A 14731-nucleotide genomic window follows, 5' to 3' on the forward strand; every position below is an offset into this window, starting at 1 on the left:
AGTAAGGCTATAAAAGGGATGCTCTTGATCATCAGTCTAGTTATGGGAAGGTTTTTAGTTTTGATTTTAGTAATTAAGTCTCAGTTTGTATCTGTACCTTAACTTAGAGTCAAACTGTCCCCTGTGTCTGAGAATCATTTTCCACCCTGGTTGTTATTCCAGAGTTTTCTAGAATCTCGAGTTGAAGGGACCACAGAAGCCATCTAGTCCAACCCATACCTAAACAGGGAGCCCTTCTAGAGCAATGACTGATGAATTCATCCAATCACTGTTGGATACAGATTTAGGTAAATCATACTGTTGTTCTCCTAACTTTCAGTTTGTTCAACCAAATAAAATGAAGTTTAAAATGAAGATTAAAATACATGTTCTTTCATTGAGAAATAATTAAATAAATCTTAGTCCATGAATGTAATGGATATTGCCATGTAGTAAGAAATGATGACTGTGAAGAATTTGGGGAAGCTTAGGAAGAGATGTGAATGGATGAAGAATGAAGTAATCAGAACCAAGAAAACAATATATACAAGCACCAAAATAATGCAAAGGAAAAGAACAAAATAAATGAAATTGAAAGTTTGTCCATTATAAAACCAAGCACTGAGAAAATACATCTCCTTTCCGTCATTGTAGAGGTGGGAAACAGTGGGTATAGAACACTCCATCTACTATCTGATGTATTGGTTAGTTTTACTATGCTGATTTTTTTTCTTTTTTCTTCTTTATTAAAGGGATGAATGGCTAACTGGATAGAAGTGGGCAGGGGGATATATTTGACCATAAAAGTGACATAGGGGGACAGCTAGGTGGCACAGTAGATAAAGCACTGGCCCTGGATTCGGGAAGAACCTGAGTTCAAATCCTGCCACAGACACTTGACACTTTACTAGCTGTGTGACCCTCGGCAAGTCACGTAACCCTCACTGCCCCGCCAAAAAAAAAGTGACAAATACAAATAGTATTAATATTTTAAAATAAAAACATGAAGATTAAGAGCATTCTTTAAAAAGAGTAAGATGTTACAAAAATCTGGCTGATGCTGAAGGGAGTAGAGGCAGGGTGTGTGCTGCTAAAATATTAACAGCTGGCTCTTTGAAAAAATATTCACACATGTTAAGTTTAATCTGCATTATTAACAGTTTCTCTATCCATCACTTTCTTAAGTCTAGACAAAACAACAAGTCAAGCCTTGATTTGGGAGCATTTGCTGATTTCTAAAGTGTAAATGAAAATTGAAACTGAAAATTTCACAGTCAAATCTGAGCCAGTTCAAGTTAACTCAAGCACAGCCCCTGGGTGGAGGTCAGGGTATCAGTGGTACAGGACTCAGACGATACCATTTTCTGCTTGATGATACATACTAGGTTGAGGGAGGTAGACAAAACCAGAAGAAGATACTTGTGGGTCCTTGGCAAGTTTGAGTAGCATGTCCCCATTTACCAAGGTTTAGTGAAGAATTTAAGATTTCTCTGTAAAAGCGTGAATCATCACTAAATAAATGCCTACGTGCCACAGAAAGAAGAATATACGGGCATTAAAATGTATGCATTTGGCTGCCCCTCCACACAAAGAGGGGTAGGAAATATGTAAAAGAACTATGGACATGAAATCTCACATATTTAATCAAACATGGCTGTTTTGTTGGGTGGTCTTCCACTTTTTCCTATTTTCTTTTCTGGATGGCTTACTGAGAAGGAGGGAAAGAAGAAATGTCTTTGAAAATGAGAGTGATAGTAATAAATGCCACATATAAATATATGACTTATTTTATTGATTATTGATATAAAGATATCAATATTGATAAATAAGTTATTTTAGTATCTTAAATATTAAACAAAAATAAGATTTTTAAAGTATGCATTTGTATCTTTTTAAAAGCATTTAAATCATCCCTCATTGTGTTTTCTTTGTGTTGCCTCATTGCTAGATGCCTACCTTGCTCTAATCTGGACCACAGACTGGGAGAAAATAGAAACCATCTCCCTTTTCTCTTGTTACCTCCCCTGGAAAATAGGTCTGGTGTAGTAAAGGTGTGTTTGTAAATCGGGAGAGGAGTGTCAGTTTCTTATTGTCTATATGTATGTATATATATAGTAATAGTTGAAATTTATATAGCAATTAAAGATTTTTCAAAGCACTTACAAATTTTTCTAATTCGATCTTCAAATAACCTTAAGAGATAGGTGCTATTATAATCCCTATCTTTTAGATGAAGAAACTGAGGCTAAGTGCCTTGTCAAAGGTCACACATCTAATAAGTATCTGAGGCTGGATTTGAACTCAGGCCCAGCACTCTATCTACTGTACCACCTGGATAGAACCCTAGAGTGTTAGAAGTGGATGAGACCTTGAAATTCTGTTTTAAAATAGCAGAAATTAAATCTGGAGAGGAGAATTGTCATACCAAATGCGACCCAGAAGCAGTCTAAGGTCTTTTTTTTAGTACAAGCTGGTAGAACCATTTCTCCCTCAATTTTCCCCAGCAGCCCCCTGGTTGACTTCCCATCTAGAAGCAGCACAGAACTCCCAATGCATGAGTACTCTGACCCAATGCTTCTATTCTCCATACTCTTGGGATGGCTCTGACAATGAGCATGTCCAAGAAATCCCAAAGTGTAAATAACGTTAGATTTCCCATACCACTTCTAACCCAGGGTAACCAATGTTGCAATAACATCAACATCATCTCAAAGAACAGACACCTTACCGGTACTTTCAGAACACTGGAGAGGCTCCCAGTGACCAAATCCATCACACTGTGGTACATATGGACGATATCCCAGGAGGGCAGCTTCATTCACAGGGTTTCCCAGAGCAGAGTAGCTTCTTTGATAGAAGGACAAAGCTGGAAAATTTGAAAAGAAAAAAAAAATTATAAAAGAGAAAACAATATAAGAATCCATAGGCATCATTAAGAATTATTTTACCTTGGAGCAGCTAGGTGGTGCAGTAGATAAAGTACCAGCTCTGGATTCAGGAGGACTTGAGCTCAAATCTGGCCAAAGACACTTGATACTAGCTGTATGACCTTGGGCAAGTCACTTAACCCTCATTCCTCCCCTCCCCCCCCCAAAAAAACACACATAAAAGCACACAAAAAAAGAATTATTTTGCCTTGGTCAAATTCAGCTGGGGAGGGTGAGGGTTAGCAACATAACAGAGGGCCATGGGCATAGTTCTTTGAGAGAGGGGGCAGCTAACACTCTCAGAGAATTTCATGCACATCCCCACAGAGTTTACAGGGAAGAAGGGTACTAAGAAAGGGTTATTGTACAGAGACAGGACTTGAAGTTGACTACAAAGTGAGGTTTTGGAACTGGTAGTTGGTTACAAGGAGAAAGTATAACTCCTTGAACGTTGGGGTCCTGGAGCAAAAGTCCTAGTAACCCTGGGCTAGTCATAGATCTGTGAGAATCTACCTTGGAAGGTCTTTAGAAATGTCCCTGCTAGGGACAGCTAGGTGGTGCAGTGGATAGAGCTCCGGTCCTGGAGTCAGGAGACCTGAGTTCAAATCCAGCTCAGATACTTAACACTTACTAGCTGTGGGAAAGTCACTTAACCCCAATTGCCTCACTAAAAACAAAACAAAACAAAACAAAAAAATGTCCTTGCTGGGTTATTATAATGAGCTTGACTCCAAAGAAGAGAGGAGAATAATTTACCTTCTTTCTTTGCAGAGGTAGGTGTCTATAGATGTAGAATGCTACATATGCTATTAGACTTGATTAGTATGTGGATTAGTTTCTATGAACTGTTTTATTCCCCCCCATCTCTTTTTTATTCTTTGTTTTAAGAGATGACTCTGAAACAGATAGAATGATATATCTGGAAATGAAGGTGATATAAAAACAAAAGATGTCCATAATTTTTAAAAGTTTGTTTTGTCATTTGAAAGGCCAAATGCCTTAGTGGAAAGAACACTGGACTAATAACTAAGAGCCCGGTGTTCTATTTTCAGCTCTGACTCTGTCCCATGTCACCTTGATCAAGTGACTTTTCTTCACTGGGCTTCATTTTCTCATCTCTAAAATAAAGCAATTGGACTGGATGGCACCCTAACATTCTAAGACTCTATGGACATTCAAATGATATATCTCCCAAATAGAAAAAAGAGAGAGAGCAAGCACATCAGTGTCCTTGGCCAAGTGCACTGTTTCAGGTATCTTTGGTCTTTTGACAGGTTAATATAGTAAAAATATTTTTTATAGATTTTAAGGTATAGTGTTGGATGTTTTTCAGGACATTTTTCCATACTTAACCATGTTTAATTCTTACAGCAGCTCTTCAGCATAGGTTTTGAAAGCACAGGAGGTTTTCATCCTACCTATCTCACTCTTCCTTCTCAGTTTCTTCTGAGGATTATCATCCATATCATACTCCAAGACTCTGTCCTAGGTCCTTTTCTCTCTCTCTCCCAATGGTTTCATCAGGTACCATGGATCCAATTATAATCTCTATGTAAATGGCTCTTAAATCTACCTCTCCAGATGTATGTACCTCTCCTGAGCTCCAGTCTCACATTTATTGTTGTTTGGTCATTTTTTTAAGTTATGTCTGACTCTTTGTGACCTCTTTGGTGTTTTCTCAGGAAAGATACTGGTGTTATTTGCCATTTCCTTCTCCAGCTCATTTTACAGATGAGGAAATGGAGGCAAACAGGGGTAAAGTGACTTGCCCAAGGTCACACAGCTAGTAAGTATTTGAGGTTAGATTTGAACTCACAAAGATGAGTCTTCCTGACTCATCAGGCCAGTATTCTATCTACTATGCCACCAAGCTGCCCAATTGCCTATTGACATTTCAATCTATACCCTGCAGACACCCCAAAGATATGACTAAAACTAAACACATGAATCCTTTTCCCTTTTCTGAACTTCCCTATTTCTGTCAAGGGGAACACAGCCTTCCCAGTTACTCAGGTTTGCAATCTTGCTGTTATCCTTAACTTTTCACTATTCCCTGTACCCAAATCCATTCATTGTTTGCTCCTGGAGGACAGGAACTATCTTTCTTTTTATTAATTGAATCCCCAGCCACTTAGCATACTGCCTGACACACAGTTAAGTGCTATGTAAATTTTAACTTATAATTATTGTTATTCTGCTGTCAGTCGATATTACTCCCTTCCTGCACTCTGTGATCCCCTCCCCAAAATGGCATTTTTTTCTCTTCCTCACAAACGGCCCCCATCTCCCACCTCCATACCTTTGCAATGGTTAACCCCATTCCTGGAATGCAGTCCCTTCTTACCTTCACCTTAGAGAATCCTTATGTTTCAAGACTGAGCCCTCGCCCCAATTACTCCACAAAGGCTGCTCTGATCCATCATTACTAGTACTCTCCCTTCCAGATCTATCTTGTTTGGGGTTTGGGTTTTTTTGTCTTTTTCTATATACATTTCTATGGGTATACACTGTCTTCCTCAATGGAACGCAAGCTCCTTGAGAGTAAAGATCTTGGTTTCCCCAGTGCCTGTCCCATAGCTTAATAAATGCTTGCTGATTAGTCATCATGGTACTTTGCTATTTGTGAAACACTTTCCTGACAATAACCCTGTGAAGTAATACTTTATCTCTTATATTCTCATTTGACACATTGGGACATTGAAAGTCAGAGTTTTGATTACTTGCCATGTCTATACAACTAAGAAACGTTGGACTTGAGACAGAAAACCTAGATTCCCTCATTCTAAATTCCACTACATGAAAAGAAGTAGCCAGGACTAGACAAGTCCCTCAGGAGGAAGGACCCCACGTCTACCCAGCCCTGAGGAAGGCAGATTAGAGAAGACGGCCCCCGCCACTGGCCTGCTGGTATGAACAAGACATAAGAAAGATCCCAAGACATACTGGGACTGGGCTGCTATTCGGAGGGCATAATCACTCCCGCGGAACAGGGAAAATGTCTCCCAGATGGGAAGGAGAGAGGACGGGAGACCTCTTTCATCGCCTCAGCAGGATTCCCTTAGCCCATCAGAAAACTCTCCCCCAAGGCAAACTGGGAGCTGTTGGAAGCCCTGATGATTTCTTCTGTTTCCTCAATGAACTGAATGACTTGGAGTCTCACCTCCTCACAAGTACCAGGACCTGGGAAAATCCATACACACAAAAAGCCATTTAGTGGATATTAAACAACTGATAAGTCTTCCCAAGGACTTAAAGGGCTTTCGCATAGACATTACATTGCTGATATTAATAGTATTAATGTAGGTACACAATGTAGTATAATGGATGGAGAGCAGGCCCTTGGGAGTAGAAAGACCTGGGTTCAAATTCAGCCTCTGACATAAAATAGTCTCTGAACCTGGACAAATTAATTCAGCTCTGGTGTACCCTAGACAAATTTAGGGGAATATAACTCAATTGAATAGTTACTGATCTGTTTTGATAGAAGAAGTACCTTTATCAGGAGTTCCCAACATCAATGAAATCACAGGATCTGGCATATAATCATATATACATTATAACAGATTGTCTACACTGTGTGCATGTAGACACAAAATGTTATACATATATTTCACATGTGTTTATGTATATGAAAATAAAAAGATTTTCTATAATAATATATAAATATATAATAATAATAATGAGTATGTAATTACATAATAATATATTATATAACAGTAATAAAAAATTGTAACTTGTCCCTGGACTGTTTCTCTGTGAATTCCATTGAAAAGATGAGAACTTTCACATAACAACTCATTTATATAGAGCTTTAAGGTTCGTAAAGTATTTCAGAGTATTTCATTTGATCTTAGCAGTCATTCTAACACACCATACTGTCTCTGTCTCATCCAGTTCTGGGTAACACATTTTAAGAAGAATGTTAAGCCCTGAATTCAAGGCTGTGTGGTGTAATAGAGACAGAAAAATCAAGAGTTAGACATTTTAATCCTATAACCAATGCTTACAAGCCAACTAGTAAGTGGACAAGCCACAGAATATGCCTGAGCCTCAATTTCTCCAACTGCAAAACAGAGGTAGTAACACTTGTAGTATTTACCCCAGAGAACTGAAATAATGTATCTAAGGCACTTTGCCAAGCCTAAGTATTTGACCCTTATTGCAAACAAAAGGATGACATATAGCAGGATACGTATTGCCACACTAAATGCATAATGAATTCCTTTGAAATTAGAGGACATAGGAGCTCTTCATCACTCAGTCAGATTCCCTTCACCCTCAGAAACCTAAGGCAAATTATCTCATTGATGCACATTATCTCATTTGATTCTTATGACAACTCTCTAAGGGAAATACTGAGGTATTATTAGTCTCATTTTACAGATGGAGAAACTGAGGCTCTGAAACCTTAAGTGGCTTGCCCAATTACCTATTTTTAGTGCTTATTATCTAGTTACTTACATGTGGGGACTTTGTTGGGTTCAACCCGAGTTCCTTTCAATTCTTTCCCACTCTCATCTACACACCAACAATTTCTAAGTTCAAAATGGCCCAAGGGGGACCTGAAATCAGTGTAACGCCCAGGATAACGACTGAGCCGTCCTGTCAGGAGTTGCCAGAATGTGAATGGATCAAAAAGAATGTCATCCCCAGCCAGTGTCACATTGCCTTCCAATGCTTTAATTGGCACGGCTTGGAAGGAAGAGTAGCCGGTGAGCAGTGGGAAGATATTCTGTTGGCCAGCCTCATACAAGTTTTCAATGAAGGTGCTAAAGGTCTCAGATGTTTCTCGATAGCTCACTATCTTTTGGATCAGCTCAGCAGGGGGCAGCTCTTGGCCACCACTGTTCTGGGTGATCCATCGCTGGTACCACTTGAAGGCTTGCTCAGGGGGTCCATTGCATTGCACCCTTTTCCACTGACCTCTGGAATTACACTGTGGAATATAGATGTCAGAGAGTTGGGGCAACAGGCTGGGCTCACCCAGGAGGGTTTGGACTGTCTGCAAAAACATTTGTTCAGCAGCCAACTGACAAGTAGTTGGGCCTAGGGAAAAGAAAGAGCAACTGAGTCAGGTCAAGAGGCTTTAAGCATGAAGGACCAAAAAGAAGTCACCGAATTAGTGTGGGGGTGGGGAGGAAAAAAACAAAACGGGGCATGAAACTAGGTAACTCAGGCTAGACTAAATGGTGAGATTATTTCTTGTTATATCTTATGACTTACCAATTATCACTAGATAATAAAGCCATCATCAAAAATGTCAGCCATATTAATTTATTTTATTATAATTTTCGTTAATAGGATTTATGTAGCATACATAGGACTATATAATGGTAATGACTCTCAATCATTTAACACATGATGATTACAAAGCATTTTGTCTCTTTTATCTGTTTTGATCCTCACCAGCTTCCTCAAGTTAGGCAAGTTAGGGAGTATTATTCACATGAGAAAAAAACAGTTCCAGAGATTGTGTGATTTTCCTAAGGTCGTGTAGGTATTAAGTGGCCAAACTAATGGTATAACCCAGGGTTTCTGGCACTAGTCAGTTGCTCCTTCCACCATGCCACAACATCTCAAATCAGCAATAAAAAAGCTTTAAAAGGGTACATTTTCCAGAGGTCTATTCCAGGGTCTTAAATCTCAGTTTGGAAAACAGAAGTTGAAGGAAGAGATTAAATATAATATAGAATTAAAGAGAAGACCAGCCCAGAAGATGCAGCTGTCAAAACTTCAGATCATCCTAACCTTAGCCCAAAGGTTTTTACCAAATTAAATCCCAGAACATGTCCCCAAAGATAATTAGCATCATTAATTATTACATGTCTATGGATGATACTGCTCTAAGGCCAACGAGCAAATATTTCCTTAGGATTTTTAATGCTAGCTAGATCTCTCAGTCACATACTCATATAAGCCAGCTGTTCAGACCAGCAGCTGAGTTGTGGAACTGAACTACATGTCTATATATCAGTGGTATTGTTGCTCAGTCACTTTTTCAGTTTTGTCTGACTCTTTGTGACCCCAATTGGAGTTTTCTTGGCAAAGATACTGGAGTGGTTTGCCATTTCCTTCTCTAGCTGATTTTACAGATGAGGAAACTGAGGCAAACATGGGCAAAGACTTGCCCAGTGTTCACATAACATGAAGTCAACTTTGAGCTCAGGAAGATGAATCTTCCTGACTCCAGGCCCAACACACTAACCACTACACAATCTAGTCACCCTGTTTATGTATCAGTACTCCAGAGATATTTTGGGGTCCTCCCTCCATCCATTCTATATCACATTTAAGAAATGTTTACATATAGACCATTTGGTTCATGAGTTGCCATGACTGAAAAATTTCAACATTCTGAAGCCAACGTGATGATGAGCGTCCTCAAACTTTACTAGACTAGCCTTCAGAAAAAAGACAATGATATAAAATGACTTGCAGACTACCATAGTGGACTTAGTCAGGAAGACCTGGGTTTGATTCTCACCTCAGTATTTATTAACCATATAACCCTTGGCAAATCCTTTATCAATTTCTTCATCTGTAAAATGGGGATAATAATATCACCTATCCTATAGAGTTATTATGAGGATCAAATGAAATTTCTGTAAAGAGTTTTACAAACCTTAAGGCATTATGAAAGGCTCTATGCTAATATAAGCTACTACTACTATTATTAATACTAATCATCCATTCATCCCCGAGGTCATTAGATTGTAAGCTTCTTGAGGGCAGGGACCATCATTTGCCTCTTTTTGTATCCCCAGAACTTAGTACAATGCCTTGCATAGAGTGGGTACTTAATAAATGTTTATTGATTGAAATTCAATCCTGTGAGGGCAGCTAGGTGGTGCAGTGGATAAAGCACTGGCCCTGGATTCAAGAGGACCTGAGTTCAAATCTATCCTCAGACACTTGATACTTACTAGCTGTGTGACCCTGGGCAAGTCACTTAACCCTCACTGCCCTGAAAAAAAAAGGAAATTCAATTCTGTCCAGCTTGGTAGGCTTGACAAGGCTTTCAAATGAACCTTAACAAGATTTTAAAGAAGGTAAATTATTGAATTATGATATAATGAAGGAAAGTATTAGGTTTGGAATCACAAAATTGAAGAATTTCAAGGCATATCCCAAGCTCTGAATTCTAGTCCTGCTATTTACTAACTTAATGACCCTGGGAAAGGTATTTTCTTTCTCTGGACCTTACTTTCCTCATCTGTAAAATGGGAGGATTGTACTACATGATAGTTGAGGTCCCTTATAGCTCTGAGGTTGATGATCCCTTAGGAAGAGTCTGATAAAGCTTGGTGACTTACATTGCTTGGGTTCTCCATCCACTGTTTCAGTTCTAGGAATGGCTTGACCCTCAGAATCAACACAGTAACACCCAGAATCAGAACACTGAATGGGCAGGAAACTTCCATCACTTGAACAGGAGGGGACAGAAAGACTTGACCCTGCAGACAGGCTTCTCATCAAAACTTGTGCCTGTTCTCTTTGTTTCTCACACTTAGTGGGACACCTGGGGTGTTGGCCTCGAATCCTTGAAGCTGGGAGCTCCCTGCCCTGGGGATCCACACACCAGCACTCTCCAGCGAAGCACTGAACCTGGTTATAACTGCCCACTTTGGTGCATGTGGGAACAAACAGCTCCCTGGATGGTTGCTCACAAGCCTGGGAGTTGAGGGCCATTTTCACTACATCACCTAGACTTCTGGCTACATTCTCTGGGACCGAAATCACACTCCTCAAGAAGAGGAGAAAACCTGGTAGCTCCAGAATAGAGGCAAGAAAGTTGAGCCTGTTTTGGTTTTCCTGCAAATTAATCTTCTGGCCAAAGCTGCCCACAATCGGTTGATTCAGATTCAACCTTTCCTTTGAATCTACAGGTACCTCCTCGTCACGGATGGAATCTTGGCCAACTGATAGCCGTTTGGTCAGTTCAACTAAATCTCCTTTGTTCTTGATTCCTTGGAGGCCAATTTGCTGAAAAAACTGGGCAAAGTTGAATGTGCTCTTGGCACCAATGGCCCCAGATAAGTTAAATCGGCTTATATTCTCCAAGAATTTCCCTCCAAAAAGGTTCTGTTGGAGTCTCTTTGGGTCAGTGGTGAACTGGAGGGCAACTAGAGCTAAGTCTCTGGAGGGAAATATTGCCCCAATGGCTTCACCGAGGACAGCTTCCAAGGTGAAGAGCTGCTTAGCATCTCCCCTTTTAGTAAGAGGGAGCAACAACCCAGAGTCCACGAAGAGCTCTCTGAAAAAAGGTGGACAGGACTTGGCAAACCTTGTGCCTTTCTGGGGTTCTTGCCTTTCTTCTGGGTCAAAGAATAAACTGCGTTGGCTAAAGTGTCCGCCAGGTCCAAAGAAGAGCTTGGACAAAGCCTGCTGCCTCTCTGAGACACAGGATCCTTCTGCACCTGTTCCATGACAAAGAAAAAGGAGGAGAGAACGGGTGTTAGGTTGGCCAACATCCCCTTCACTCCCAAGAAACCCTTCCTTGAGAGTCTCAGCTCTTTCCTTGGAGAAGTGGCAACATGTACAAACAACCCGAGAGTTAGTAAAAGGGGCATGCCTACATTTAAGACCAGGATCATTTTTGTATCTTGGCTCCATCCATGACAAGCATTTCATGGTGGGAAGGGTGCTGGACGTGCGGTAAGAGGACCTCAATTCAAATCTCAGCTCTATCATTTACTATCTATGTGACCTATTTAACCTCTCTTGAACTTAGTTTACTCATCTGTATAATGAGAGAATTGAAGTAGAAAGCCTCAAAGGTCCATTGTAGGCCTAAATCTATGCTCCTATGACCTCATGCTCTCCAATATTAAAGATTATATGACCAATACATCGTGCCTTAGTTGGTGACAAAGCAGAAACTTTGCTTTGTTCCAAAATAAGGCCTCATGAACACTGGCCCAGTGGCCAGAAGACTGAGCCCAATTCTCCAGTTCATATTCTATACAACTAGCCGTATGAAGAACCTTCTTTTCAAAATAATCCTTTTCTTATCCCTTGAACTGTTGAGATTTGCTGAAGAGCCAAGAAATTTGGCTGATTTGAATAAATTTACATTTATGGCACAAAATTTCAGAGGGGCCCTTGCTGCTTTTCAATAATCCTTCAGTTCTCCTTACTGAATTTGTGACTTGCCCAGGGTTAAATGACATAGCCTTCTTGTACTTAGCACAGTGTCTGTCACATTGTATGTGCTTAATAAATGTTGATTGATGATAGCCAGTATGTATTCAAGATGGAATCTGAACACTCGTGTTCTTCCTGACTCTAACTGCTATTTCAATCTAGGATCACATAGACCTTCAGTAGCCCTGGCTCCTTGTGCTCTTCACTATCTTTAAAGGTGGAAAAATACCTTATATGTTAAAAAAAAAAAGAGTGGAGATTTGTTTTGAACCTTCTTGTCCTCTCTCTACATGGCTCTCACGTCCCCTTCTCTGCAGATGAGCCCCAAATCTACTGCTCTAGCCTCTATGCTGAGATACAGAAGCACCCCCTACTTCCTAAAGCAGGGCTTCATAAATGTTTTCCACTCATGATCCTTTTTTGAAAGAGTTAATACATAACCTTTTACTGTTTCCAAATTTTCTGCAACCCCCATGTTCAGTTACGCAACCCCATCATGACCCACAGTTTAAGGAGCTTTACTCAAAAGGACACCTCAACCTAGAGGCCCCCCAGCACCTGAAACTCAATGTATCCCATACTGAGCTTTTTACAATTCCCTCCCTCCCCCATACTTGTCCCTAATTCTGACATCAATTCAATTTCCTGCTTGAAAACTTTTTTTAAAGAGATTTTTGTAGGGCAATGAGGGTTAAGTGACTTGCCCAGGGTCACACAACCAGCAACTGTCAAGTGTCTGAGGTCAGATCTGAACTCAGGTCCTCCTGATTCCAGGGCTGGTGCTTTATTCACTGTACCACCTAGCTGCCCCTCTAGGTTACTTGACATCTGATTACTATATCTTAACGATTCTCCTCTAGAATATCTCTCAAATCTTTCCCTTTCTCTTCATTCCCATTGCTACCACCCTAGGAAAGTCCTGTTTCCCCTTACCCCCTGCCTTCATTCATTCTCTCCTTATTCCAAATCATCCTTCACAGAACTACTAAATTAATCTTTCTTCTACACTATGGATTTGAACTCAAGTCTTCCTGACTCCACACCTAGTTCTCCATCCATTGTGGCACCAGCTGCCAAATGTTATCTCAGATATCTAATTTACTAATAGACTATTCAAGCTTTATTCCTTCTCCAACATCCAGAACAGGAATCTGTATATAATAGGTACACAATAAATGCTTATGAAACTGAATGATCAAAACTCCTTCTGCAATCCAATCTAGTACACATTTTAAAGTGCCTACTGTGTGAGTCATGCTGGGTATTGGTTAGAACTTGCTCTCAAAAAGCTTACAATAGAGTGAAGGAGAAAAAGACGTGTAAGTATCTGTGCTAGAAGAGGTAGAGAGAAGAGTATAACAGAAAGGTGCTGGAAAGACATCATGGCTAGAATAAGCCAGTTAGCTTGTAGTTATCGATCAGTATGTATTGCTGTACAATCATCAAATTTATATCTAGAAGGGACCTTACACTTTATATATAATGAAACTAAGGATGAAGAAGATTAAATTAATAACCCAATATCAGAGAGTAAATACTGTCACTGGAATTTGAACCAGAACTCCTTGACTCTCAATGCAGTCCTTTTTCCCCATTTCATATTTTGTTCCCTATGTTAGTCTTGTTTCCCCAATGTATTTTAGCTGCTCAAGAGTCAGAGTCAGCTAGAAGGTGCAAGGGATGAAGCACTGGGTCAAGGGTCAGGAAGATCTGAGCTCAAATCCAGCCTCAAACACTTATCAATCCATCAATAAACATCTACCAAGTGCCTACTATGTGTCAGGCAGTGCACTGAGTGCTGAGAATACTAAAGACTAAAGGCTAAAGACAGTCCCTGTCCTCAGGAAGTCTAAAATATAATAGGGGAAATAGCACTCAAACAAATATGTACAAACAAGCTACATGTAGATGAAGTGGGAAATCATTAACAGAGGGAAAGCAATTAAATTTGGAGGAGTTGGAAAAGGCTTCCTGTAAAAAAGATGACATTTTAGGTGGGACTTAAAGGAAGCCAGGGTGGTCAGTGGGTCAAATTGAGGAGGGAGAACATTCCAGGCAAGGGGGATGGCCACAGAAAATGCCTGGAACCAAGAGATGGAGTGTCTTGTTTGCAGAACAGTCAGGATGCCAGTGTCACTGGTTCAAAGTGTATGAGTCAGGGAGTAAGGTGTAAAAATACTGGAGAAGTAGAAGGGAGTTAGGTTATGAAAGGCTTTGAATGTCAAATAGAAGATTTTGTATTTGATACTTGAGGCAATAGGGAACCACTAGAGTTATTGAGTGTGTGTGTGCGTGTGTGTGTGTGTGTGTGTGTGTGTGTGTGTGTGTGTGTGTGTGACATGATAGGAACTGAGCTTTAGGAAAATCACTTTGACCACTAAATAGAGGGTGAATTTGAGTGAGGAGAGATTTGAGGCAGGCAGATCTCCCAGCAGCTATTGTGGTAGTCAAGGTATGAGGGGATGAGAGCCTGAACCAGAATGGTGGTAGTGTCAGAAGAGAAGGGCTCATACAGGAGAGATGTTGCAAAGGTAAAATCTATAGGCTTTGGCAACAGATTTGAAATGAAGGGTGACAGATAGTGGATGCATCCAGGATAACATCTAGGTTGTGATCCCGAGGGACTAAGAGGATGGTGGTGCCCTCTCAAGTAATAAGACAGGGGTATATAGGGGAAGGGA

At 40.2% G+C, this 14731-nt stretch overlaps 1 protein-coding gene across 1 annotated transcript in view; it reads right to left on the reverse strand.

Annotated features, from left to right (window-relative positions):
• Positions 1-14731, reverse strand: part of TG (thyroglobulin) — a 395662-nt gene that overhangs the window by 353713 nt on the left and 27218 nt on the right. The window contains 5 exon segments of the mRNA XM_043991635.1: positions 2708-2845; positions 5761-5910; positions 5913-6086; positions 7368-7952; positions 10220-11323. Of these exon segments, the coding sequence (XP_043847570.1) occupies positions 2708-2845; positions 5761-5910; positions 5913-6086; positions 7368-7952; positions 10220-11323 (2151 nt within the window).

This window comes from Dromiciops gliroides, chromosome 1 (genome assembly GCF_019393635.1).
Source record: "Dromiciops gliroides isolate mDroGli1 chromosome 1, mDroGli1.pri, whole genome shotgun sequence".
NCBI classification, from domain to species: Eukaryota; Metazoa; Chordata; class Mammalia; order Microbiotheria; family Microbiotheriidae; genus Dromiciops; species Dromiciops gliroides.